Below are 24,217 nucleotides of genomic sequence, written 5' to 3' on the forward strand. Positions count from 1 at the left end.
GACCCTTCATGTGTGGGGTTGCTCCTCAGCCAAGGGAGTGGGCTCGCTCATAATTTTGCCTAAGAACACAGCCATGAATAAAGAATGGTACCAAAACATCCTCTGAGAGCCACTTCTCCCAACCATCCAGGAACAGTTTGGTGATGAACAATGCCTTTCCCAGCATGATGGAGCACCTTGCCATAAGGCAAAAGTGATAACTAAGTGACTTGGGGAACAAAACATTGATATTTTGGGTCCATTGGCCAGGAAACTCCACAGACCTTAATCCCATTGAGAACTTGTGGTCAATCCTCAAGAGGCGGGTGGACAAACAAAAAAAAACTATTTCTGACAAACTCCAAGCATTGATTATGCAAGAATGGGCTGCCATCAGTCAGGATGTGGCCCAGAAGTTTACTGACAGCATGCCAGGGCGGATTGCAGAGGTCTTGGAAAAAAAGGGTAAAAACTGCACATATTGACTTTTTGCATTAACTTCATGTAATTGCCAATAAAAGCCAGTGACACTTATTAAATATATTTAATTAAACTTCAGCCTTCCATAGTAACATCTGACAAAAATATCTAAAGACACTGAAGCAGCAAACTTTGTGAAAATGCATATTCGTGTCATTCTCAAAACTTTTGGCCAGGACTGTAGTTGGTGACTATGTTGTCAACTTGGCAAACCCTTGTTTTTGAAGGGCAGTGTAGTAGTGTACCGCATTTTGTGACTATGTTGTCAGTACTTATGGTGAGTACTTATGGTGGAAGGTCTTTATAGGTTACGCACACACACACACACACACACACACACACACACACACACACACACACACGTACGCACGCACCATCTTGTGATCTACCCTTCATTTGACAAGTTTTGTTTTTTTATATAAAAGAAGGGAAAGTCGAATACAACAAATACGTTTGAGTACGTTTATTGTATCTATTTTTGGTTTGGGAATCCGTGAATTAATCTTGTTGTTGCTCTTGCATTTTAAAAGTAGCTATCCCACTTAATATATCTGATTCACAGGATTTATTATATTTAATTACAGTCTTACTAATTGGGGAAAATAAATAAAGATTTTGATTACAAAAAAACATTCCCTTGATAGTCTTGAACACTTCCTGAAAATGTAGTCACATGACACGTGAGTCATTCTCATCACCTGACCGAAGAGCTTTTATTAGTAATCTTCGACTGCACTATTCACAGTTCAGAAACGTACATAGTCTGCTTCGAATAGAAGTCAGAATAATGAAGTTCCTGTATCTCTTTTTGTTTGCAGTTTTTGCATGGACCTCCGATGCGATCGTGCGGTAAGAAAGAACGTTTAAATGGCCTCGGAAATTACTAATGTTAGTTAACGAACTGACTTTTGTAGCATGCCACTTCGCTTGCTTGTTACTCTTTGGCGTTTAAAGGCAGCGTTAACGTGGGATGGCTAGCCTGCTAGCTGATGCCATAGTCAATATAGCAGACTAATAGACATTCTGGGCTGTAATCACAATAACCGCAGAGCGAGCATGGTCGATGTCCAAATGAAATTGTATAGCTAGCAGCATCTGCTTTTCTGTTTTGGTATTCTTGATAAGGATTGTTCGCGCGGTAACGTTTCAGGCTAGCCCTCTACCCCAACTAATGTTAGCTCATGAATGATTTGACACATTGCCCTAGCATGCTATTTAAATAGTGATAATAAGTGGATAACACAATCTACTTAAGGGACAACGCCGCTAGTCTTAAAAACACTACCAAAGCCTATCAATACAATGTATCAAGTAATGTACTATAGTGCTGTAATTTCAGAATAGCGTCAACCACTGCGTAACACTACTATCGCTATTTTATACTAACGACAGCAGCCACAACAACAACAAACAAATAAATAAATCAAATGTCTGAATGACATTTTGTATAACATAATGTATCGAATTAGTTCCATAGAGTGTTTCCACCAATTTATTTCACACAGCACCTCCGACGGGGACCAGTGACACTTCATGCAGACACTGAATCGTTTGTTTCTAGACGTGCTCTGTTTAAACATCAGACAAATAGCATTTGGTAGTCAGAGCGGTGTGTAGTTTTAAAACATGGAATGTCTGCCTCCGATATTCTTTTCTGATTTATAATTCAATCAACATGTCATATGTAATTTTAAATCTGCAAAATGTTTTCTGAAATCTTCGAAAATACATGCTACCCACCTTGAATATTACACAATAAAATGAGACTACTAACAACGTTTTTCTAAGGCATCGGATGTGTTCATTTGTCATACCTTTGGGGTAAAATGCAATGCCCTTCCGCAACCTTCATTACTGCCTAAGAAATAGGGAAGACAAGCAGTTTCTTAGCTATGTTATCTTTGGTATTTTACCATTGGCATAGCATCATCTGGGTTAGTTAAAGCACAAGTTCTTAAATGAGGACTGGGCAGAATTTAAATAATAGCTTTTAGATGCTCATCAACAATGAATGCTGTCTCTGTCCACAGGATTCCATTGAAGAAGTTCCGCTCCATAAGACGCACCCTCTCTGACTCGGGGCTTAACGTGGAGCAGCTGCTGGCTGGAACAAACTCCCTCCAACACAACCAAGGCTTCCCCTCCAGCAATGCCCCCACACCAGAGACTCTCAAGAACTACATGGATGTGAGGGCCCCTTTCCCTTAAACTCTTTAAGTAGATCTGTCTTGATTAGATGCCAGTGCCTTGTTGTTTGTTGTGTTCTACTGTGCTCGCTAATCTCATGGTCACTGTGAGAATGGCTGGTGGGAAAGCAGGTTTGGCCTAGTAATGTTTAACAGGTGCTCAGCGCTTGCCCTATTTGTTGTATTTGTGTGCTGGAACACAGATGAAGCAACCAGGATGTTGCCTATAATGGTAAGATCTTGACTCTCTAAGGAAATCACATGGTCTGGGTGACTTATGTGGTTTCCTTTGAGATGCAGCAGCGTTGCTTAGTTGAAGGGCTGTAGCCTTTTATCAAACTCTTCCCCCAGTCATATTCCATGGGACTGACCGTTCAAACATTAATCATTTGGTGTATTGTGGAAGAGAAAATTGCCCTGTCATTGTATCAGAAGAAATAGAAATTGACTAGTTGCACACTTTGTCATGCGACGTGCATGACTAAGATGTTGAAAGAGGCATTGTCATGAGGTTTTGGATGTCTACATCAGCTTAAGAGTGGTCACACTACTTTCAACAATGTGATTTTCATTGTGACGATTTCGCAATGACCATTAGTGCTGAGGTCGTCTAAGTGTCAGCTTCATCTCTGGAGTGGCTTTAGTCTCAGTCACTAAAACATTATTATTATTTTTTTTTTTTAAACATTTATCTCTCTTTCTACTGCACCTCCCAGTCCCTTTCTTCTTTGTCTAATATCAGCCTTGAGCCCGTCTCTTGGAAAAATGGGGACAGAAGAGAAAAATGATTTGCTGAACATATGCTGTATTTGATTATACATTTTTGGATGTCTAAATATTCAGTTGTCATTTGACAGCCAAACTTGAGCTTAAAGTAACACTATGTAACAATTGGACACTTTCGGAGGTATGGTTTTAAAAGCAATTAGTTATGGTACCATCCTCAAACTCATTTTGATGGCATATGGTCATGTGAAGGACAGATAAACACCTGTTTCTTTCCCACTAGCCATCCAGAATATGCCCTATGTTGTTCTGTGTATACGGCTGGAATACCCAGCAAAAATTTCAGCTATATTGCCAAAAGACACCAGCTAGTTTGTTGCTAACCTTCTATCAGGGGGGCAAGAATATGCTGAGTCACTGGGGTGTGTACTAAAGTGGAACTGTAGATTCATTTAATACTTGCACACATCGGTCTCAGTATTTTCATTAGTAAGGCCAACTGCTGTGGTGTTTTTCTCTCAGGCTTTCAACAGCAAGTAAAGCAGATTATTGTTTATTTAGTACTCAAAGTGCTAAATGCAAAGTGATGTAATGATTAAGACGACACTTGCAGTTCTGTAAGACAGCAGTGTGATTTAATGTGTTTAAATGTGTCTGTCCACAGGCTCAATACTATGGGGAGATTGGACTGGGCTCTCCTGTCCAGACATTCACTGTGGTTTTTGACACTGGGTCCTCCAACCTCTGGGTGCCATCCATCCACTGCTCTTTCACAGACATCGCCTGCTGTAAGTGTTTCTGCTCCATTTGGACAAAGGTCCTGTACTCTGTGACATTTGTTATTATTTATATATTATTTATAATAACCGCAAGGATCAGTGACGGTCAGAAACGTATACACCTTTGCCTTACTTGTGTATTGTGAGTTACCCCACCTATCTGGGTTGTTTATGAAGTCCTCTTCAATGCATAATATCATGTTCAGGATTAAGTCCCTGTACAAAGGTCAGAGTGAGTTAATGTAGTTGGACCAAGTTCATTGAGTGGCATCAACAGAGTGAAGTGTTTGTCCAGGCACGGGCCTAATCCCTAGTCGGGGATCACCATCTGCTCCCTGAAATATACCAGTGAGGAGAAAAAACTTGTGTTTGGGGTTTGCTAGTGGAACGATGGAACAGTCAATAAATGCTCCAAGACTGATTTGTGTTTTTCTTTTCAACTGCAGAAGTAGTTCCTTATTTTAGATGTAACAAACTGTATTAACAACTATAACAGTCCCTGTAAATTGGTGGATTAGATGACATATTGAGGGTTAAGGTCTTCTTTTGCAGTGCTTCATCATAAGTACAATGGAGCCAAGTCCAGCACATATGTGAAGAATGGCACGGAGTTTGCAATCCAGTATGGGTCTGGGAGCCTTTCTGGCTATTTGAGTCAGGACAGCTGCACGGTAGGCATTTAAATGCTCTGGTCATGGTAACATTTTGCAAACATACAAGCTTTTTTGCAAGGAGTTGCGTTTCGAAGGTCTCATTGTCTTTCTGTGTGTCCCTCTTGCTCTATTGTCAGATTGGAGACATCGTTGTAGAGAACCAGTTGTTTGGAGAAGCAATCAAACAGCCTGGGGTGGCCTTTATTGCTGCCAAGTTCGATGGCATTCTGGGCATGGCATACCCAAGAATCTCCGTGGATGGAGTACCACCTGTGTTTGATATGATGATGAGCCAGAAGAAGGTGGAGCAGAATGTCTTCTCCTTCTACCTCAACAGGTGTGTGAAGGTTCTAAACATGGCTATCTATGTGTGCAAGGGAATGAATATAAAAGTGGTCAGTGTTGCTTTCTTTGTTTTAGTAATACACTGCCTTCATTTTGGTTGGATTGAGTTACCTACCTGCAGTCCTTATCAGTGTTTTCTCACTTTCTTGCATCTTCTCAGGAATCCCGACACTGAACCAGGTGGTGAGCTGCTCCTCGGGGGAACCGACCCAAAGTACTACACTGGAGACTTCAACTACGTGCCCGTCACCCGCCAGGCCTACTGGCAGATTCACATGGATGGGTGAGCACAGAAACTTTTAGAAGCTTCCAGTGACGCAAGGCTCATTGAAGGGATTTGTGTTGAGGTTTTGAGAAATGTAATCCGTGCGTTTGGCATTTCAGATGATTGTTTTTTCGGCCACAACATCCAACAAACATTAGCCTCCCTCTTAGCCAGTAAAAGCCTACACAGTAAGGGCTCAAATACACATACGCGTCTTTTTTCAGGCAGAAACGCTTCAGTAACGCCTTGGCAAAGTGCGGCGGCCGAAACAGAAGCGGTGCGCTTCCCTGCCTTGCGCTGGAAAGTTGAAAATAGTTCAACTTTTAAGCGCACCTAAAAAATGCTTCAAAGACGCAACGCGTGGTGGAGAAGGGGCGCACACGGTAAACGCGCCGTGCCATAGGAATCGATGCATTTGCTCGCGTCCCGTTTAAAAAAAAACGCTTATATGTATTTGAGCCCTTATGAGGTAGACGCCTTTAGCAGTCCCCTTCAGAAATCCAATCCAATCCACCCCAGTGCTGAGAAGACCTGAGACTTTGGGTCAGTGTTCGTTCCCAGCACTGTGCTCTGTCCACAGAGGTGAAGTGCCCTTTCCAAACACGAGGCAGTGTCCAGGCCTGGAATCCCCCTTCCAAGGACACAGAGCTCTTGGCTGACATTTACACAGCCAGGAGCATTAACATTCTCTGACCGCACAGCCTGGCCTCTTTACCAGTGGCAATACCCTAGTGTTATCCATGGAAAGTGTACTTGCGCTTCAGTCACAAAGGTGCTTGAAACCTCATCTACATTCACTGCTCCAAAAGGTTGTGCTTATTCGTCAGTCTGACACAATAGATCTCACACAGGTGGGCCCTTGGAATAGCCCATTACTGTTCCCCTAGAGTCTCTTTCCATCAAATGGTGTCGATATGAGACCTGTGTTTGATTTCTGTCCTTGTTGACGAATCCAGAATGAACATTGGCAGCCAGCTGACCTTGTGTAAGGATGGATGTGAGGCCATTGTGGACACGGGCACCTCCCTCATCACCGGCCCCCCAGCTGAGGTCAAGGCCCTGCAGAAGGCCATCGGAGCCATCCCCCTCATCCAGGGAGAGGTACACACTTGCTCATGTTAATCCAAGTACATTTCATGCACTGGTGGAAAAAAAATCATACATCCTCTATCCTTAACCCGCTTAATGAATTCATTAATGTTTACCTCGACCTAACCGACACAAGTTAAAGTATCCTCAGAAACGTCCTTATAGTCATGCCAGGTGAAAAGTTAAGAATGAAAGCCTTTTTCCACCTCTTGAGGTATTGTACCAGTTGCAAGAGGAATTCTCTGTATTAGGAACATGGATGCCTACCCAACTCTGAGCAGTTTTTACTCTTTGTTTTAACAGTACATGATCGACTGCAAGAAAGTGCCTGATCTCCCCATCATCTCGTTCAACGTCGGTGGAAAGACATACTCGCTCACTGGAGAGCAGTACGTCATGAAGGTTGGTCCTGCCTTGACTTCCCTTTTGTGTTTGTTCTTGTTTGTTTCCCTGCCACTACCGTGTTTGTTCCCTGCTAGTCTTTTCCAAAGGACATGTGGCAGGCATGTGAGTGCATGTGTGTATGACCAGTATGTTGCCATGGGTGCTTTTGTCCACTAGATGTCAGCATGTGACCTATTCTCTCCCTTGTAGTCGCTTTGGACAAAAGCGTCTGCTAAATGTAAATGTATTCTCTAGTGTTAATGGTTGTAAGGTGAACAAAGAACGGCAAATGGAGATTAATCCCTCATCAAGATAGCAGTTGACTGGAATAGATCTGGCCTCATGATGTATGATTATTTCTGGGCATTTTTTCTGGCTGATGCAACCATCGGGAAGGTTGCGTCGCTGTGTGCTACTTCAGCGTGTTCATCTGTCGTGTGGCACTGGAAGCGTGCACTCCCATGTAGCTTTTGTTCTTGTGCACGCAGGTGGCCCAAGGCGGGAAGACCATCTGTCTGAGCGGATTCATGGGCTTGGAGATTCCCCCTCCTGCTGGGCCCCTGTGGATTCTGGGAGATGTTTTCATTGGCCAGTACTACACCGTGTTTGACCGAGATAACAATAGAGTGGGCTTTGCCAAGTCCACTTAAGTCCATTTTGACGCGAGCCGCGTGTCAATCAAAGGGTAGTGAGGTGTGAATGGCGGTACAAATCTCAGTGAAAAGTTGTCATGGTGGGAGTGGGGAGTAGCATTACTATATTGTTGTCTATTTGCACTGATCTTAACCTAGCTTACCAATTGTTTTAAAATCTATTTTAAGGCAAATAAAGCTTGTGGAATTTTAATGTGGCAAGACAGAAAATGAAGCATTTTTGAGAACGTTATCAGAGCCTGTGCTAACTGGCATCAACACTATGGTTTATGGTTTTGTTTTATTTCTTTTCTTTATTATGCCAAATGGGAAAGGATCTTGATTTTTAGTCACTGCTGTTGATTTTTTGGAAAGGACCTCAAGAGTGGTGTGAAACTGATGATGAAATAAACTTCTTAAATTCTAGTGGGTGAATAGTCATTACTGTTGTCAAGTGATATTGCTGACATTTAAAAAATGTTCTCATGTAACAAACACTAAAGAAGCATATTTGAAGGGTGTCCTTCTCTATATATGTATTCATATGTCGTCCAGAAAAACTCCCTGTGTAAAACTCCCTGTGTATAACGGCAAGGAAAGAGTATGTTTGGATATTAATGATGAAGAAATAGAGGCCATTATGGATCAGTTATGGAATTTTTAATCTCAATGCAAGGAGAAAGAAAAACATTGCGTTTTCAAAGCAGTTTCATGGAAAAATACATTATGTACAAAAGAAAAAGATTTCTGGAACTTCTGATGATTGCACATCAGTGGACACAAAAGACAGATGGGACAAAAAAGAGACCAGCGTTTTGGATTTTCAGCACTTATTACCAAAAACATGTTCTGATATCGAAACTTAAGTCAAATATATTTATAATATACATATATATTATTTACAGAGTACTGTAAATATACAACATCCACCTTGTAGTCTATTAAGAAATATCAGAAATTAGGCACACATTTTGCTTAGAACAATCATTTGTGGTGTTTATGCCTCCATTCACTGCCGTGCTACGTGGGGAACCCACTAGAGACAAGTCAGATTACGTGTTTAAAAGCACAACGGGTAACTTAATTCATGAGAGAAACAGAAATCTGTCAAGTGACTCAAATAAACCAACTCTTTCAATTTGAGAAGTTTGTCTAAATGCCAGGCACTGTGAATCTTATGCTGCCAGGCTTCATCTGAACTCTTACTGTTGGGATTATGGTGTAGAAGCTCCTTTTAGAACAGTATTGTCAGCCATTTTTATGATGATCTAATCAGCAAGCTATGGGGAGGAGTTTGTGAAGATGAGGAGGAAGGACTCATTTAAGGTCACGCTATAGCATGGCGTCTGTTGAAGGGGCCGAAGCAGATATGTACCGATGGATCCTTCTCATCATGAGATGCATGAAGAGAGAAGAATTCACTTCCTCTACTTCAGCCTCACACTGCCGAGTCAAAGAGTGCAAGCTCAGATTTCCCCTCTGAGTCTACAAGCTGATTCAATCAACTTCAAAGTGGTTTGGAGCCAATTCTCATCACGGACTGGAGTTGCAAAAAAAAGGAAGTGCAGATAAAGAAAACAAATACTGGTGTGGCAATACTCAATACCCAAAGAGACCCAAGGGACGTGTAGGACAGCAGACTTGGCCGTTTACTTGCTTGACAGGTTGGTAGTCTTACTAAATGTCACTAGGATTTGACACTACCAGCAACAAATCTTCATTTCCTTGTCCCTTTCTTTGTCCTTTAACTTGAAAATGAAGCTGGTTGTTTTTAGTCTCATTCTCATGCGAAAAAAGTCTGTAATTGTGCCTTAAACATAAATCAGTACTTTCTAGGCTCACTGGAGAAAAAGCGGCTATGCTGCTTCTAACAATCATGGGTTGATGGACAGTTACTGCACTGACCTGTGACATGATCGGTACATGTCCTGCCATTCTATGGCAAACCCCTACAGTCATATCAGAAAGTGGGGCGCTTACCTATCTACAGCCATACGCACATAGAATATATACAAATTGAAATACACAGACCAGATGTTCCCCCCCCCCCCAAACGCAATGAAATGCACAGCCAGTGGAGATGCCAAGTAAAGGTGATGTCAGAAGCTGACGCAGGTGAAGAGTCAAGGTCAAGAGTACCTTTGCTGACGTTTAATGTAGGTGGTTTGGGCTGTATTGCTGAGGGAGTTGCCAAATCTAGATGCTGAGAATGGGGAGAGGGTGATGTGTGTTTGAGAGATGGGGGACTCTGGGTTGTGGGAGGTGTAGGAGGAGGGATGAGTTTTGGTGCTGTTAAGCCTGTGTAGTGCGTGTGTGTGTGTGTGTGGGGGGGGGGGGGGGGGGGTGCATGTGTCTACAGGTAGTATTATATGGACAGAGGTGTGTGTTGGGTTGTATGTGGACATGAATAAACGGTATTATGTAAGACGATGTTCTTTTTTTGAAATGTATCAGGATGTGTGGAACTTTGCAAAGGAATGTTGTGATAAGGTAACTTGGGTGGGGCATGATCCACAGGTTAAGGTGAAACACTAACGCCCTCTACAGGTCAGACTCAGGCATGTCAGGCATGTCGGCCATGAGGTAGCCGATGCCGTAGCGTCCATTAGGGGCCGTGTTGACATCGGGCAGCGGGCATCCGCTCTGCTTGCGGTAGATGCTGTTAGGGGGCATCGGCGAGGGCGCTTGGCTGGGGGTCTTGGCGTTGAGGAGGCTGGCGTCGTCGTCGTCCTCCTCGCGGCAGACGCTCTCCTTGATGATGCGGGCCTTGCGGTAGGAAACGGCAGACAGGCCCGCGGCGCTGTCGTCCATGATGTTGAAGTAGCGCAGCAGGAATATCACCGGCACCGGAAGCACAGCCATCACCACAAGAGAGACACACACGGCCAGACCCCATGGAGGGTAGCTCAGGGACACCTCTTTAGCCTGAGACAGACAAACACACAAGGAAATGAGGAAATGCTAGTGATTCAACATGACACATGACAGTCCCTTGTTTAATCTCCCTATAAATGTATTGTGAATGCTCAATAGCTATATAACGTTTAGAAAATGATCAGCATTGTAATCATTTTTATTTTAAACTATTGCATATACAGCCTTCATCCTCCTCTATAAAAACAGAAAGAATGGAGGTCCATTGACAGGGGGTGTCCTCACCTCCTCTTTGATCCAGGCGCTGTAGCTAGGGGGTGTCATGCCCAGCTGGATGATGCTGGTGCCCAGCAGCGTGAGCAGCAGCACTGGGGTCACATACTTCCACATGTAGTAGTAGTACCGCGAGGGCGAGAACCCCAGCATGTCCTTCAGGTCCTCAAAGAACCTTTTAGAGAAAGACAACAAAGGTCAGGAACCAGCAGCCCTCTGGAGCTAATGGGTGGTGGCTTGGCTGATCAGGAGATGAGCACGTTATAGTAATAATATTATATAATAATAACATATTAAGTCATTTTGACGTTTTTTTATTGGCATGTGTATGGTCTGTGATGCTAATGAGAACTGTTGTTCAGCCTAATTCACTAGCTAGTATTCACCACTAGAGGTCAGCGCTCCACTTTGAAATGAGATCTAGCACAAATGTCTAGACTTTAGAGTGGGCCTGTGACAGAAGGGGATATAACTAACACAGATGCAGAGGGCCTGTGTTTCACAGTGTGTAGCATTCCATCTGTTTATGCCCTCTGTTTATTCCCTGTGTGTGTGTGTGTGTGTGTGTGTGTGTGTGTGTGTGTGTGTGTGTGTGTGTGTGTGTGTGTGTGTGTATGTGTGTGTGTGTGTGTGTGTGTGTGTGTGTGTGTGTGACTCACTTGTCTGTGCCATAGACCCAGGCCACAGCAATATTCTCCAGGATGACAACTATGAGAAGGGGCAGTGTGGCTGAGTAGTCATCAAACATGGCCACAAAGTAGTTTCCTGAGCGCTGGACGAAAAGCAGGCCAAAGCTGAATGCCAGCAGACAACAGCCCACTGAGAGACAGAGAAAGAGATAGAGAGATAGAGAGAGAGAGAGAGATAGAGAGAGCGAAATACAGAGAGATATAGACAGACAGACATACAGACAGAGAGACGGAGAGATTTTGTGTAAGACAGATACTCCATCACCAGCATCAGGAAACACAAAGCTTGCTTCTGGTGCCTTTGTTTTCATTCATGGCAATGCCCTCTAGCGCGTCCTGCTGTCCCACCTGTGAGGAACTCCTTGCGCACTTTGAAGGTGTCCACGATGGGTGTGATGATGCCCTCGATGGTGCCAAACATGCTGCCCAGACCCAGGTTCACCAGCATGAGGAAGAACATGACCGACCAGAAGGGAGAGGCTGGGAAATGAGTCATGGCCTCCGTAAAGGCAATAAAGGCCAGCCCTGTTCCCTGCACTGCCTGAGGAGGAGGAGGAGGAGGAGGGAAAGAGAGAGATACAGAGAGAGAGAGTAAGAGAGAGAGAGAGAGAGAGAGAGACACACAAAGAAAGATTTAAGTTCAAATTGCTAACAATTTGTATTTATTGCTTATTACAAGATGAGAATGTGTTTATTGTTCAAAGGTACATAAACAGATGGATTTCAGCTAACCTTTGTCTCTGGGCACACAAATGTTTTGTAGTCCATGGCAAGTTGGTGACATTGCTCAGTACAAAAATACACACACACACATACACTTTTTCATGCACATTCACATGAAGAGCACGTGCCTCAACAAAAATGATCCCAGCCTTTCTCAGGGGACATAGGTACTGTGTCATAATAGAGAGAAGAGGGCCAACAGATGTGGTCCACCCCCACTGCTGAGTGTTAAAACTGCACCTGTCCTTACTAGTGTCTCTAGGGAAGCCCTGGACACACTGTCTCCTAAACACAAAATCACATTCCTTACCAAGAACATGGGACCAGTCACATGGGTTTGGCCTCGCATACAGACAGATCCTTCAGATAGAGAAAATAATGGCCTTGAATGAAAAATCGTCCGGCTTTTCATCACGCATACTGTACCTATGTGACCTCAATATGGACAGAGGGAACTCTAGAACAGGGGATTTTTGGGTCTTCTTTTCAGTGCTGACTATATCAAACACAACCAAACCTCTCTGCGGCCCCTCCATTCTTTTGAGGAAAGACATGGTGTGGCCTGTGTGTATCTCCCTCTAAGTATCTCTGCCATTCATTATTCACAGCACTTTAGCACTAGCACGGCCAATGCACTGAACCCACGAAGAGAAACGGACCAAATATAGATCTTCAGATAGAAAGTCAGATGGAAAAACAAAGCACTGGAGGGCAGCTGAATGGGTGCTGTTCCTTGAGAGTCGTAAACACTTCACCATGTGACGCACTGTCCTTCCATTTGTTTCAACTGAATGGATTACATTTGTTTTGTCTGCAAGCACAAGTCTCTCCTACAGCTCTACAAACCAAACCATTCCGTTATTTCAAAACAGGCAACACTTGAGTTCTGAGATTATCAGACAAAGCTGCTGTATTCAATATTCAAGGGTGCATAAGAAATAACTGAGGGTTATTACCTCCGCCAAGGAGGTTATGTTTTCGCCCTTGTATGTTTGTTTGTTAGCAGGATTACGCAGAAACGCATGGACCGATTTCCATCCAACTTTGTGGGGAGATTGGGTAATATAATGGCAATAATTGATTAGATTTTCAGATGTCAAGGTCAATGGTCAAGGTCACAAGGCGGAGGTTTGCATTCTCTGAATGCTCCCATTCTTGTTGGTTAATGGTTTGCTTTACTGATCTTTTATCCTAATCCTTAATGAACCCCCAACTCTCCTGGTATAGGGCCTAAGAATGGCCTAAAAATTATGCACTTCCATAGCCTTGTCATCATGAAAAAGGTCTAAGCTAAGTGCAAGTCATCTCAACAATAATGTTGTAACGGGCGGCCACTGCAAACTTGCCACTTGCATGAGGATTCAAATATAAATAGAACACTGCCTGTAAGATCAAACAAGCAACAGAAAAACTGAAGGGACGCATTTTTCCTCCTGAGAGGCAATTACCCCTGCCTGTTGTGACAGGCCTACAGGCTACACCCTTATGTCATGTATGCTGTCATTAGAAACAATGGCTGCATGAAGAGCATGAAGAGCGTATTGATTCCTGATCAGCAGCTGGTGAAGGTCTCTGTTCTAGACTGTGAGCTGAGCGCGCTGTGTACCTTGTTGAGCTCGTCCTCAATGCTACAGGTGTCCAGGCCCAGGCTGGAGTAGTCGTTCTCCATCACCCCCCGCAGGATCTCGGTCATCTGGTGGTAGTCCTGGGTGCTCACACTGCTGCTGAAGTTGATGTGATGAGGGATCAGGTCACGACTGATCCCGTTACCCAGGAAACCCTCAATCTTCTTGGTGTTTCTAACAGGGAGTGAGAGCAACTTCACTGTTAGCTTTTCTTCAGGGTCAAATAGCAGTTATGAAAGCAATGCATTATTGTGTTCTTTGAACACAATGCAAAAGATGACATTTCTATTGATCGCTATTTCCTGCAAAAGGACATTTTGTTGTATAAGTGAGGTGTTGCATAAGTGTGATCATAATTTTGGCTTGGATTTCCTATAATTGGCTGCTATTTTTCTATTTCTAGCTGAGTGAAAATAGCTATTATATCTATTCTCATCTGAAAAATGACACAGAAGATTGTAGATGGGTGATTATAGATAGTTGAGATTATAGATACGCCAGTATAAAGATGTGCAAATTGAAGGTTTGTGGGTCTCTGTGGGTCTTATCTTTTATAGTCTTGGCTTGGTCCAGAGCTTTGCTTGTGGTCGGTTTGTTTTTGCTTTTGGGGGGAGAAACACTCACTCGGCAACACACTTGGCGTTCATGACGTTGGCCTTGAAGCCGAGCACGGCGAACACCACCAGCGTGGCCAGCACGGAGGTGAAGAAGTTGATGAAGGATACCAGCACGGCGTCGAGATGGCAGTTGTTGTCGCGCTTGTTGTAGCTGGAGAAGGCGATGACCCCGCCGAAGCCCAAGCCCAGGGCGAAGAAGACCTGCGTGGCTGCCTCACGCCACACCTTGGGCTCCAGCATGATCTCTAACTGGGGAAAAAAACACAGAGTGGGCTCACTCAACACACAAACTATCTTCAGCTGATGGGGATCTACTATGGGATGAGGTAACGTGTAGCTTATGTCTATGCATATAAAATGCTTTTAAGTATAAAACAGCTATATAAGCCTCCATTAATAGATCATTTACAATAAAATCCTCCAATGCCATGCAGATTGGTCTATTGTTTTGGTAATCTGGAAAACTACAATACAAGCAGAAATATGTAGTGGAACATTACATATGCAAGGGACAGTGAAAGCCTACTTGTACAAATGTACACATATATATGTATGCATGCATCTCAAGTTGTCTGTGGGTGTAAGTGTGTTTGTTTGTGTGTTTCCACCTCTGGTTTACAAAGATCTCTGAATGTCATCATGATCTGCACTGTCACATGTGCTAACACTACAACATCCTGCCAGTTTTATCTCTCCGTGACATCAAAGTCTCTCACACTCAAGCATGCAGAACCCCCCCCCCCCACACACACACACACACACACACACACACACTCAGACACACACACACAAAGCCATGCCCATACCAGTGTGACTGTAGGGTGAAACTGTGTTAGGTGAGTCATCTCCAAAGTGGAGAGGATTTGAGTTCTCTGTGACGTGTGTCTGTGTGACTCATTTATCTCCACACCCTGCCATAGTACTGGCACTCATGCATTCTGGGTGATGGGAGTGTACGCTGTTTGGTTCCAACATCAATGGTTTCCATTCATGATGTACTTAGAGGGGCACAAATGGTCTGGCAGGCACAGTAGCAAATTTGAAGGAAGGAGAATATATTCTCTGAGATATAGATACTAGTGATAACAAATTAACTCTAGTGAACCATTTACCCTAATACCGCCCTCACATTAACCCACGTTCCTAAACACACACACACACACACACACACACACACACACACACATACACACACACACACACACAGACTTACCTTGGGTGTGAACATGTGACGGATGCCATCGACTGATCCTTCAAGGAGGAGGGCTCTCACCAGGAAGCAGATCAGGACAACGTAAGGAAACAGGGAGCTGAAGTACATGATCTGCAGCCAATCAAAGTGGAATATGTATTACTATGTGGCCACATTATCAATACATATGAAAACACAGTAAACCACTGAGAGGAAAACCATCCTCTGGGTTACACTAATGTGCATCTTTGAGACAACTTTCAATACTTCACTTTCTATGTAACATACTAACAATACTATTTATTTTCATAGTATTGTAGTATACAGTATTACGTGTCGCAAGTCAACAAGTCTTAAATATGTCCTATACAAAAGCCAAGGATCTTGAATAATGCTTTGTTTGGCAAGCATCAAGATCAGACAGAGAGCCCAAACTAGATGGTTGAGGACACTCTGCCAACCCGGAAACTTGGAACAATTGTGCAACGCTGCTCTAAAGGTGTGACCATAGTAACTACCCTCATCTGCCTACTGGTGGCAGCAGCTGAAGGTGTGACCATAGTAACTACCCTCATCTGCCTACTGGTGGCAGCAGCTGAAGGTGTGACCATAGTAACTACCCTCATCTGCCTACTGGTGGCAGCAGGCATCCTGTGGGTCTGGCCCTTGTGGGCAGAGCCTTGAACTACAACCATAAGCAGGAAAATGTGATGCCACAGTTCCCCCCAAAGCTCTAGAATTCTGTCGGGGATACTACTAGTTATAACTGCTAGTAAGGGTTAGAATCCTGTCTTGCATACTACTAGTTAATACTGCTAGTAAGTTGCTGCATTTGTGTTCCTCTCACAGTCACTTCAGAATGACCCTGGAGGCCACACAAAAACACTTGGTACAAAGACATCCTGACCACACTCAAAATGCAAGAAAAAACTATCCCACTAAACTGTGAAACTCGATTGCATGTAATTCTCTTGGTAATTGATTTCAGTCCGAGCTGTATACAGTATATTTTGAAGAGCTTTCAAATACCCATATGCCCTTATATTAGCTTAAAAGTAAAACATACTATTAAGGCATTTGTCTAAGCCGGTTGTTTTAGAGGCGTTCATGGAACTGACTTTAAACTCTGTTCCTAGTGATGGGCAGTGCTCAGCTGAGGTGTACCCAGATGGGCTAGGCTTAGCTGGGCTTGGCTGACTCAGCGCAAGTGGACTGGAGTGGAATCCATGTTTGTGGTTATCCCCAGATGAGTCCAGAAAGGGATAATGGAGAAAGGACTGGTCACAGAGGAGGTAATGCAGTGTGTGTGGGTGGGTGCACGCGTGTGTTTGTGCATGCGTGTGTGTTTATTGTTCGAATGAGTAATATTAATGATGGTGTAAACTTGTGATGAGTCAGTGTGCCTGATGCACTCACCAGCTCAAAAACAGAGTGACACAGTCCCCTCAGACACACACACAGTCCCTTCAGCCACACACACACACAGTCCCTTCAGCCACACACACACACACACACACACACACAGTCCCTTCAGCCACACACACACACACACACACACACACAGTCCCTTCAGCCACACACACACACACACACACACACACACACAGTCTCTTCAGCCACACACACACACACACACACACACACACACACACACACACACACACAGTCTCTTCAGACACACACACACACACACAGTCTCTTCAGCCACACACAAACACACACACACACACACACACACACACACACACACACACACACACAGTCTCTTCAGCCACACACACACACACACACACACACACACACACACACACACACACACACACAGTCTCTTCAGACACACACACACACACAGTCTCTTCAGCCACACACAAACACACACACACACACACACACACACACACACACACACACACACACACACACACACACACACACAGTCTCTTCAGACACACATACACACTGTCTCTTCAGCCACACACACACACAGTCTCCTCAGACACACACACAGTCTCTTCAGCCACACACACACACAGTCTCCTCAGACACACACACAGTCTCTTCAGCCACACACACACACAGTCTCCTCAGACACACACTCAGCTTCACACCGACTGACTGTATGTGTCCAACTGATATCATGCCACCTCTATCTGTTTTGCATCTGTTGTGTTCTGTTTTCTGTCTAATGAATTTAAACAAAAGTGAATCCAATTTGAAATGGCAGTCTCTGCTGAACTATATTATGGGGTTTGAGAAATATCTAACCAGTCATCCTTTTTACCTCTGTGTAGTAGTTTCTTCACAATATGGCACTTCTAGGGTGATGAAACAAACTTCAATTGAATGTACCTTTTCTAAGGGGACTGAAATAAGCATCTCCACCATATGCCCCAGTGCTGTAAGGATTTCAGGGAGTTGGACTATCTCCTGGGTTATGTGGTATGTTTGATTAGCATAACTGAGCCTAGTGGACAGATAGAGAACTGAGTCACATTCCCCCCTCCATTTTTGCCAGGCTGGAAAGAAGTGCGCGAATAACCATGGCAACCACAATGAATTTCTCGCCTCCATTCATGCACAAGCACACTCACACCCGATGATGCACGTGCACACACACACACACACACACACACACACACACACACACACACACACACACACACACACACACACACACACACACACACACACACACACACACACGCACATTCACACACACTCACACACACCAGCTCAGATGGCAAAAAATGCAGGTCACTGCGGGGATATTCCTAGAACATAAGCTTTGTGGAAACAGTGAATGGGACATTAATATTCTTTTGTGTAGCAAATCCCTGATCGGGCTTCAAAGACCTGCTTTACCCCCTTCAGCAGGGAGCCCCACTCTCTCTCTCTCTCTCTCTCTCTCTCTCTCTCTCTATCTCTCACTCTGACTCTCGTCAACCTGCTCTCTCCTGTCCCTCTTGCCATACTTGCTTATTCTCTCTCATACACACACAATTTTCCATCCATTCTTGGCCATCAGCATATATTGCATTTTTGTTTAGCTTGTGGCAATGTGATCTGAAATGCCAAAACAAACTTTTCTTGGTGAAATTTGTAATCCTAATGGGACATGAAAAAATGTATTGTCTCTGTCTGTTGACCTAACCCTACCTCTCTCTCTCTCTCTCTCTCTCTCTCTCTCTCTCTCTCTAACCTCCCACCACACACCTTCACAGCGATATATAGCCAGATTAAATAACATAAACACCTCAGTAAAGGGTTTCTGTAAATGGAACAGGATGTGTACAAAGCCTGCTACTTCCACCACAGTCACACCAGAACATATTTTTATCTTGGTGAAGGCAACACACAGAGCCAACACGACGGGAACGAGCTGAGAAGAATGAGGCAGTCAGAAGAGTGGCACATCCTAAGAGTGAGAAAGAGGCAGAGAGTGACAGAGAGATAGTGAATGACAGACAGAGAGAGTGATGCAGGGAGCAGGACAAAGGCTGGACCAAATGAACCATCTTATCTCAGCTGCACAGGCCTACTATGTCCACTGTAACACAGCCAACGGTGCAACCCAGCCCAGGTCCTGCAAGCTAAGGGGCAGCCAAAGGTAGCAGGGCCCTTACTGTGGTTTACCTTAGATTAAGGGGCCTTACACACAGGATACCTCATTCCTTTCTTAAACAGTAGTATTGAAAAAAAAGACACCAAAAGGCACATTGAAAGGTCAACAATGTTTCATTTAAAGCTCTGACCGAAACATGCACTGTTTGTGGAATGTGATGGTGGGGGGGGGGGATTGGAAAGGCAAGGCAAGGCAAGACAAGGCAAGGCAAGGCAAACCAGCCACAAATGGGTTGTGTATGGCCAGTAGACAAATAAGGATATGGCACGGCAGGAGGAGAGGGTGAGAAGGATAATCCTCCCATCTTCAGACATTTAATTTTCCTGAGTCCAAAATGAAAACTATGTTTGAAAGGCAATGGCTCTAACTTCCAGGAATCATCTCCAGCATCACGGAAGCTCTGTGACCTGGATCTGAGGGGCCACTAATACCTATCTCGTGATGGAAGGGATCTGGGAGACCATTTGGGTAAGGGCCCCAGAGCAGGGGCCACTCAGTCTGGCAGGTGGATGGACAGTGAGGTCTCTTTGCTGCTGGAGGTCTAATCTGCTCCCACAAATGGCTATACAAAATCTTCTATCCCGTTTATACTTTAAAAAAAACCTCTATCACTGTGTTGTAATAGCCAGGATCAGTAACCTGATGTATAACCTGGCCTCTTTTGGGACCATATGAAACAGCTCTGTTCCCTGCATTGCAGACCCTGCAGACGAGGTCTCGCTCATCACAAGCCAGAAGGATGCAGACTCTCCTCACCTTCCCAGAAGATTGAATGCCCTTTATCATAGCCAGGCACACCATGGTCCAGGCAGCCAGCAAGCACACTGTCATCTTCCAGTTGAGACCGCCACTCTCCGAAATGTTGTTAGAGATGTCGAGGGCCTCCCGGTACCAATAGTAGGTGGTGGCTGAGCTCTTCTCACACTCGGGCACCACATCTGAGCACAGACATGAAGACCACAGGCAGGAGAGGCAAACGGGAGGACGAGGGGTTTCAGTGAAATGCTAATGCTCTATGGGCTGGGTCTGTCAGCTTATCCCCATGTTTTAAGTATTATTTCTTTGGATAGCTACATCATTTCATAGCTTGCAAAGTTATTAGACTTCTATGGTACAGTCCATGAGGGTAACTTTCATATTTATCTCTCATATATATATATTCTTAATATAGCTGGCTTTTGTGAGGTTTATCAAACATCTGAAACATAAACTGTAACACAGCCTTAAACTTTAAACTAAATCTTGACCCTTTACTATGCAGCACAACATTAAACGTAACTGTCAAGGCAAAAGCACTTAATTAAAGCACATTTTAGATGCACGGGTGGTATTATCTGTAACAACAATAAGAGCATCCAGATATCTGGGCTTACAGGTGGTGTTCCTGGTCTTCACCAGCGGGCACTCGTTCCAGGGCAGAGGCTGCTGGAAGGACTGTGAGAAGTAGAACAGGCTCCAGCCAATGATGACATTGTAGTAGAGGGCCACGAAGAAGCACACCTGCCGAGGGAGGCGGATATTTGGTTAGATGTGTCAGCTCTCTCGCAGTGACCCAGTTAGCCAGCTTCTGTTTTACACTGGCGCTCTTAGCTAGGGGAAAAGTTAAAGGGCTACATATTTAAAGCACCCTTTTTCTGTGAGAGAATAGTCTGTACTTTAGAATATATGATACACCCGAGCGCTATACATATATATGATAAGGGATACGCGGATGCATGCATCACATTGTTTAATGTGTGTCTATAACACCCTGTGTATGTATGTGTGAGCGTGTGTATACATATAATTTGCAATAAGAGGTGCAGACTGACCACACAGCTGGCGAAGCCGATGCCACCCAGGCGGGGACTGATGTAGTTCCAGACTCCGATGCTGCCACGGCGGATGCGCTGACCCACGGCCAGCTCCAGAAAGAACAGCGGGATCCCAATCAGTACCAGCAGGATGAAATACGGTACCAGGTAGGCCCCTGAGGAGGAGATGAGAGTTACAGGAAGGCCACACACACACGGACACACACACATACAGTACATACACACACACATCCGCAAGAGCTACAACACATCTACGAGTATGCTCACAGTCTATTCCCTCCACATACACACAGATATGTTTTATGGTCTGCACTGGTGTTGTGGCAGAACACTGTTTAACACAGGAAATGCAGACACTGTTGTCCATGTATGGTCGAAAGGCATTTATATCTTGTGGCTTCAGGCACCACACGCAGCTGATGCATGAAAGCTGCGTCGGGAGTGTGAGACAGAGAAAGAGGATAGAGAGAAAGAGGGAAAGAGAAACAGAACATGTCAGAGAAGTGTTGCTTGTGCTTGAGGCCATTATGGGTTGGCGGTTTAACTATGCTCTCTGTGTGTGTGTGTGTGTGTGTGTGTGTGTGTGTGTGTGTGTGTGTGTGTGTGTGTGTGTGTGTGTGTGTGTGTGTGTGTGTGTGTGTGTGTGTCTTCTGGAGATTTAAGTCAGAAGAACTCTGTTTTGTGTGTACGCAATGGTCATTCATTATTGGTTGTCTTTTTAACAATTCCAAGACTTGTGAACATGTCATGCAAAGATTTAACATCACAGCATCCAGCACATTTTGTCTCATAGCTGAAGATAAACACACACACACACACACAAAAGTTAACACAAATGTACACCTCACATAGTCAATCTCTTTCTATCCCTCCCACCACACACCCACACAGCCCCACACACTACACCCTTACACACATATGTAGCCTTTATATGGGAATGTGGTTTTAAAAAAAGGCAAAAGAACGCACCATGAAACAACAGACAACATTCCATTCACAAACAAGGCTGTGATTCACAGGTGTGCAGTGTGACGCTATTCAGATCACAACTCTGTTAGTGTATTAGAATGAGCTCCTATGATTGAGCTCTCACAAGCACATGTCATAACCTTGGGGAAGATTTATCCCCATAGGGTTTTGGTCAGACCTATTCAGGCTGTGGGTTTACCCATTCAAACGCTAAAACCACCATAATAAGTGTGGGGATCTGAATGAAACTCAAATTTCGAATTATTTCCTGTCAGGTCAGCTGTTTCACTCTAGGGTTGAATGACTTCCTTACTACCATACTTCCAGTTTATCTGGTCTTGTCACATTTCACAACACTGGCATCTGAAGTCCAGCCTCTGATTTCATTTCGAGTTACAACTATTCTTTTGGCCTCATTGTACCACAACGTTGTTCATGAGGGGGGAAACCTCTATCATGCACTGTGATGTATGGCCATGAATTGATGACTGCTATCCAGATATCATGTGCCAGCTATACAACAATCTATTCACAAATATAATATATCAAAAACAGTTCCCTATATTGGAGAACTATGTACTACCAGACTGTAAAAAAAACCATGACTCCCATGAACCCCATGACTTGACCATGACCATGTTGTATATGAGACCATTTTATTCATGTGATTTAGGTTATCTAGCTGTGATATACAGCATTAGCCTAGCAGTGGTAGCTCTCCCTCTGAAACCCGATGCCCTCAGTCAGGGACTCACCCAGGACTACCTGAGTGAAGGAGCGGGGTGTGGCAGTGTTTAGCTGACCCCAATTCAGTGTGTAAGTGAGTCAGAGGTCAACACACAGACAGTGTGCAGGCACACAGAGAGACAGACGTGGCCAAAGCACTGCCAGCGAAGCAGAGTCGCAAGAGGCCAGCCTCTTTTAATCTAATTACAGAAGAGCCCAGCAGGGCAGCCAGCATCACTTCAAAAGACCTGGAGCACATGACAAGGCCCGGCTGCCACTCACCCGCTGTCACTGCTACGGTGGTGGAACACACACAGACACAATCTCAAAAACTCTCCTGGCTCACACACACACTGTCCTCTTGAAAGGGTTAAAGCACATCCACAGAGTGGTGGAATTACTACTAAATATACACCTGTCATTGCCACCATTACACCCTGGAGTATTGCTCTGTAATCAGCTTTCAGTTGCCACGCAATGGCTTTGTGTAATCTCAGATGGAAATATGCCCTGCTATTATCTTCCAGACACGCGTAGAGAATGATTAATTACAGAAGGGTCTATAAAGTAAACATGCCACACTACACATGATTGCCCAGAGAGGTCTGAAACACAGACACCCACATCACACATGACACCTTCTGCTCAGACGCTCACAGACTCTGTTTCCTATTTGAAACCATGTTGTGAGATTTCATCAGACTCAGGATTTCCCCCCAGACACATATTCTTCATTGATAGCACATAAATAACAGTGGGGGCATAGAAGACATCCATCTAACAAATCCAGTAACATTCAACGATCAATTTAAGAGAGGAAGCAGACCTTGTGGGAGGAACAGCACGAGTGAAAATAGCCACCAGCATGTAAAGAATAGCTGAATTTCTGGTACTCAAAATCTAAATCTCTAACATCCCAAAGTCAGGCGGTTCACAGCCAAATAAATGATATCCTTGTCATTGCATTAAAAAATATACATCAAGCTCCATATATTGACAGAAATTGTGTAGCACATGACAAGACTCACCTCCACCATTCTTCTGACACAGGTAGGGGAACCTCCACACATTTCCCAGACCAACAGAGAAGCCAACCTGAGCCAGGATGTACTGAAGCTTGCTGTTCCAAGCAGGCCTCACCTCATCAGCATCATCTGAGGCCTCTTCAACATCTTTGTCCTTGTCCTTGTCCTCAGAGACATCATTGACAATCAGTGAGCTCTTCTTGAAGGAGTCGTCACAAGAGTCCTCGTTGGAAAGCAGGTCTTTGACTGACTCAGTAACATCATCGCCAAGCTCTCTCTTGACGGCCTTGCTGTTTTTGGGCATTTGATAAACAAACCACGGCAGGGGTGGGAGGCGTAATGTCTTTTTTGTGGTTGAAGGTGTGGAGTGCAATGGTCACTTGATAGATGCAGGATTCCAGTCAAAGTAAGGCAATGTTTTAAACAAAGCGAAGTTTCAACGAAAAGATGAAGTGTTGGTGCCTTGGTTTAATTCCTCATTTTCACCAGATGTCTACAGAAAAAAATGAGAAAAGAAATTGAATATGTGATTAGGTCAATATGGGATTAA

General features: G+C 44.2%; 2 protein-coding genes across 2 annotated transcripts; one reads left to right on the top strand and one right to left on the bottom strand.

Moving 5' to 3' along the window:
* Nucleotides 1-1,174: 1,174 nt before the first annotated feature.
* Nucleotides 1,175-7,944, top strand: ctsd (cathepsin D). Its single transcript, XM_080842215.1, has 9 exons — nucleotides 1,175-1,308; nucleotides 2,490-2,646; nucleotides 4,036-4,159; nucleotides 4,703-4,821; nucleotides 4,941-5,140; nucleotides 5,309-5,431; nucleotides 6,370-6,514; nucleotides 6,806-6,904; nucleotides 7,375-7,944. Exons 1-9 carry the CDS (start codon nucleotides 1,247-1,249, stop codon nucleotides 7,534-7,536), a joined length of 1,191 nt encoding a protein of 396 aa, XP_080698341.1. The 5' UTR covers nucleotides 1,175-1,246; the 3' UTR covers nucleotides 7,537-7,944.
* A 2,115-nt stretch (nucleotides 7,945-10,059) lies between these two features.
* slc6a15 (solute carrier family 6 member 15) lies at nucleotides 10,060-23,971 on the bottom strand (the record flags this gene model as incomplete). The annotated part of the gene is made up of 11 exons (XM_080841960.1): nucleotides 10,060-10,443; nucleotides 10,678-10,840; nucleotides 11,325-11,484; nucleotides 11,703-11,895; nucleotides 13,684-13,876; nucleotides 14,327-14,568; nucleotides 15,533-15,643; nucleotides 19,890-20,071; nucleotides 20,507-20,633; nucleotides 20,945-21,102; nucleotides 23,671-23,971. The coding sequence occupies 11 exons, from the start codon at nucleotides 23,969-23,971 to the stop codon at nucleotides 10,060-10,062; spliced, it is 2,214 nt and encodes a 737-aa protein (XP_080698086.1).
* Between the last annotated feature and the right edge of the window lie 246 nt (nucleotides 23,972-24,217).

The sequence above is a fragment of the Sprattus sprattus genome (assembly GCF_963457725.1).
Source record: "Sprattus sprattus genome assembly, chromosome: 7".
NCBI classification, from domain to species: domain Eukaryota; kingdom Metazoa; phylum Chordata; class Actinopteri; order Clupeiformes; family Clupeidae; genus Sprattus; species Sprattus sprattus.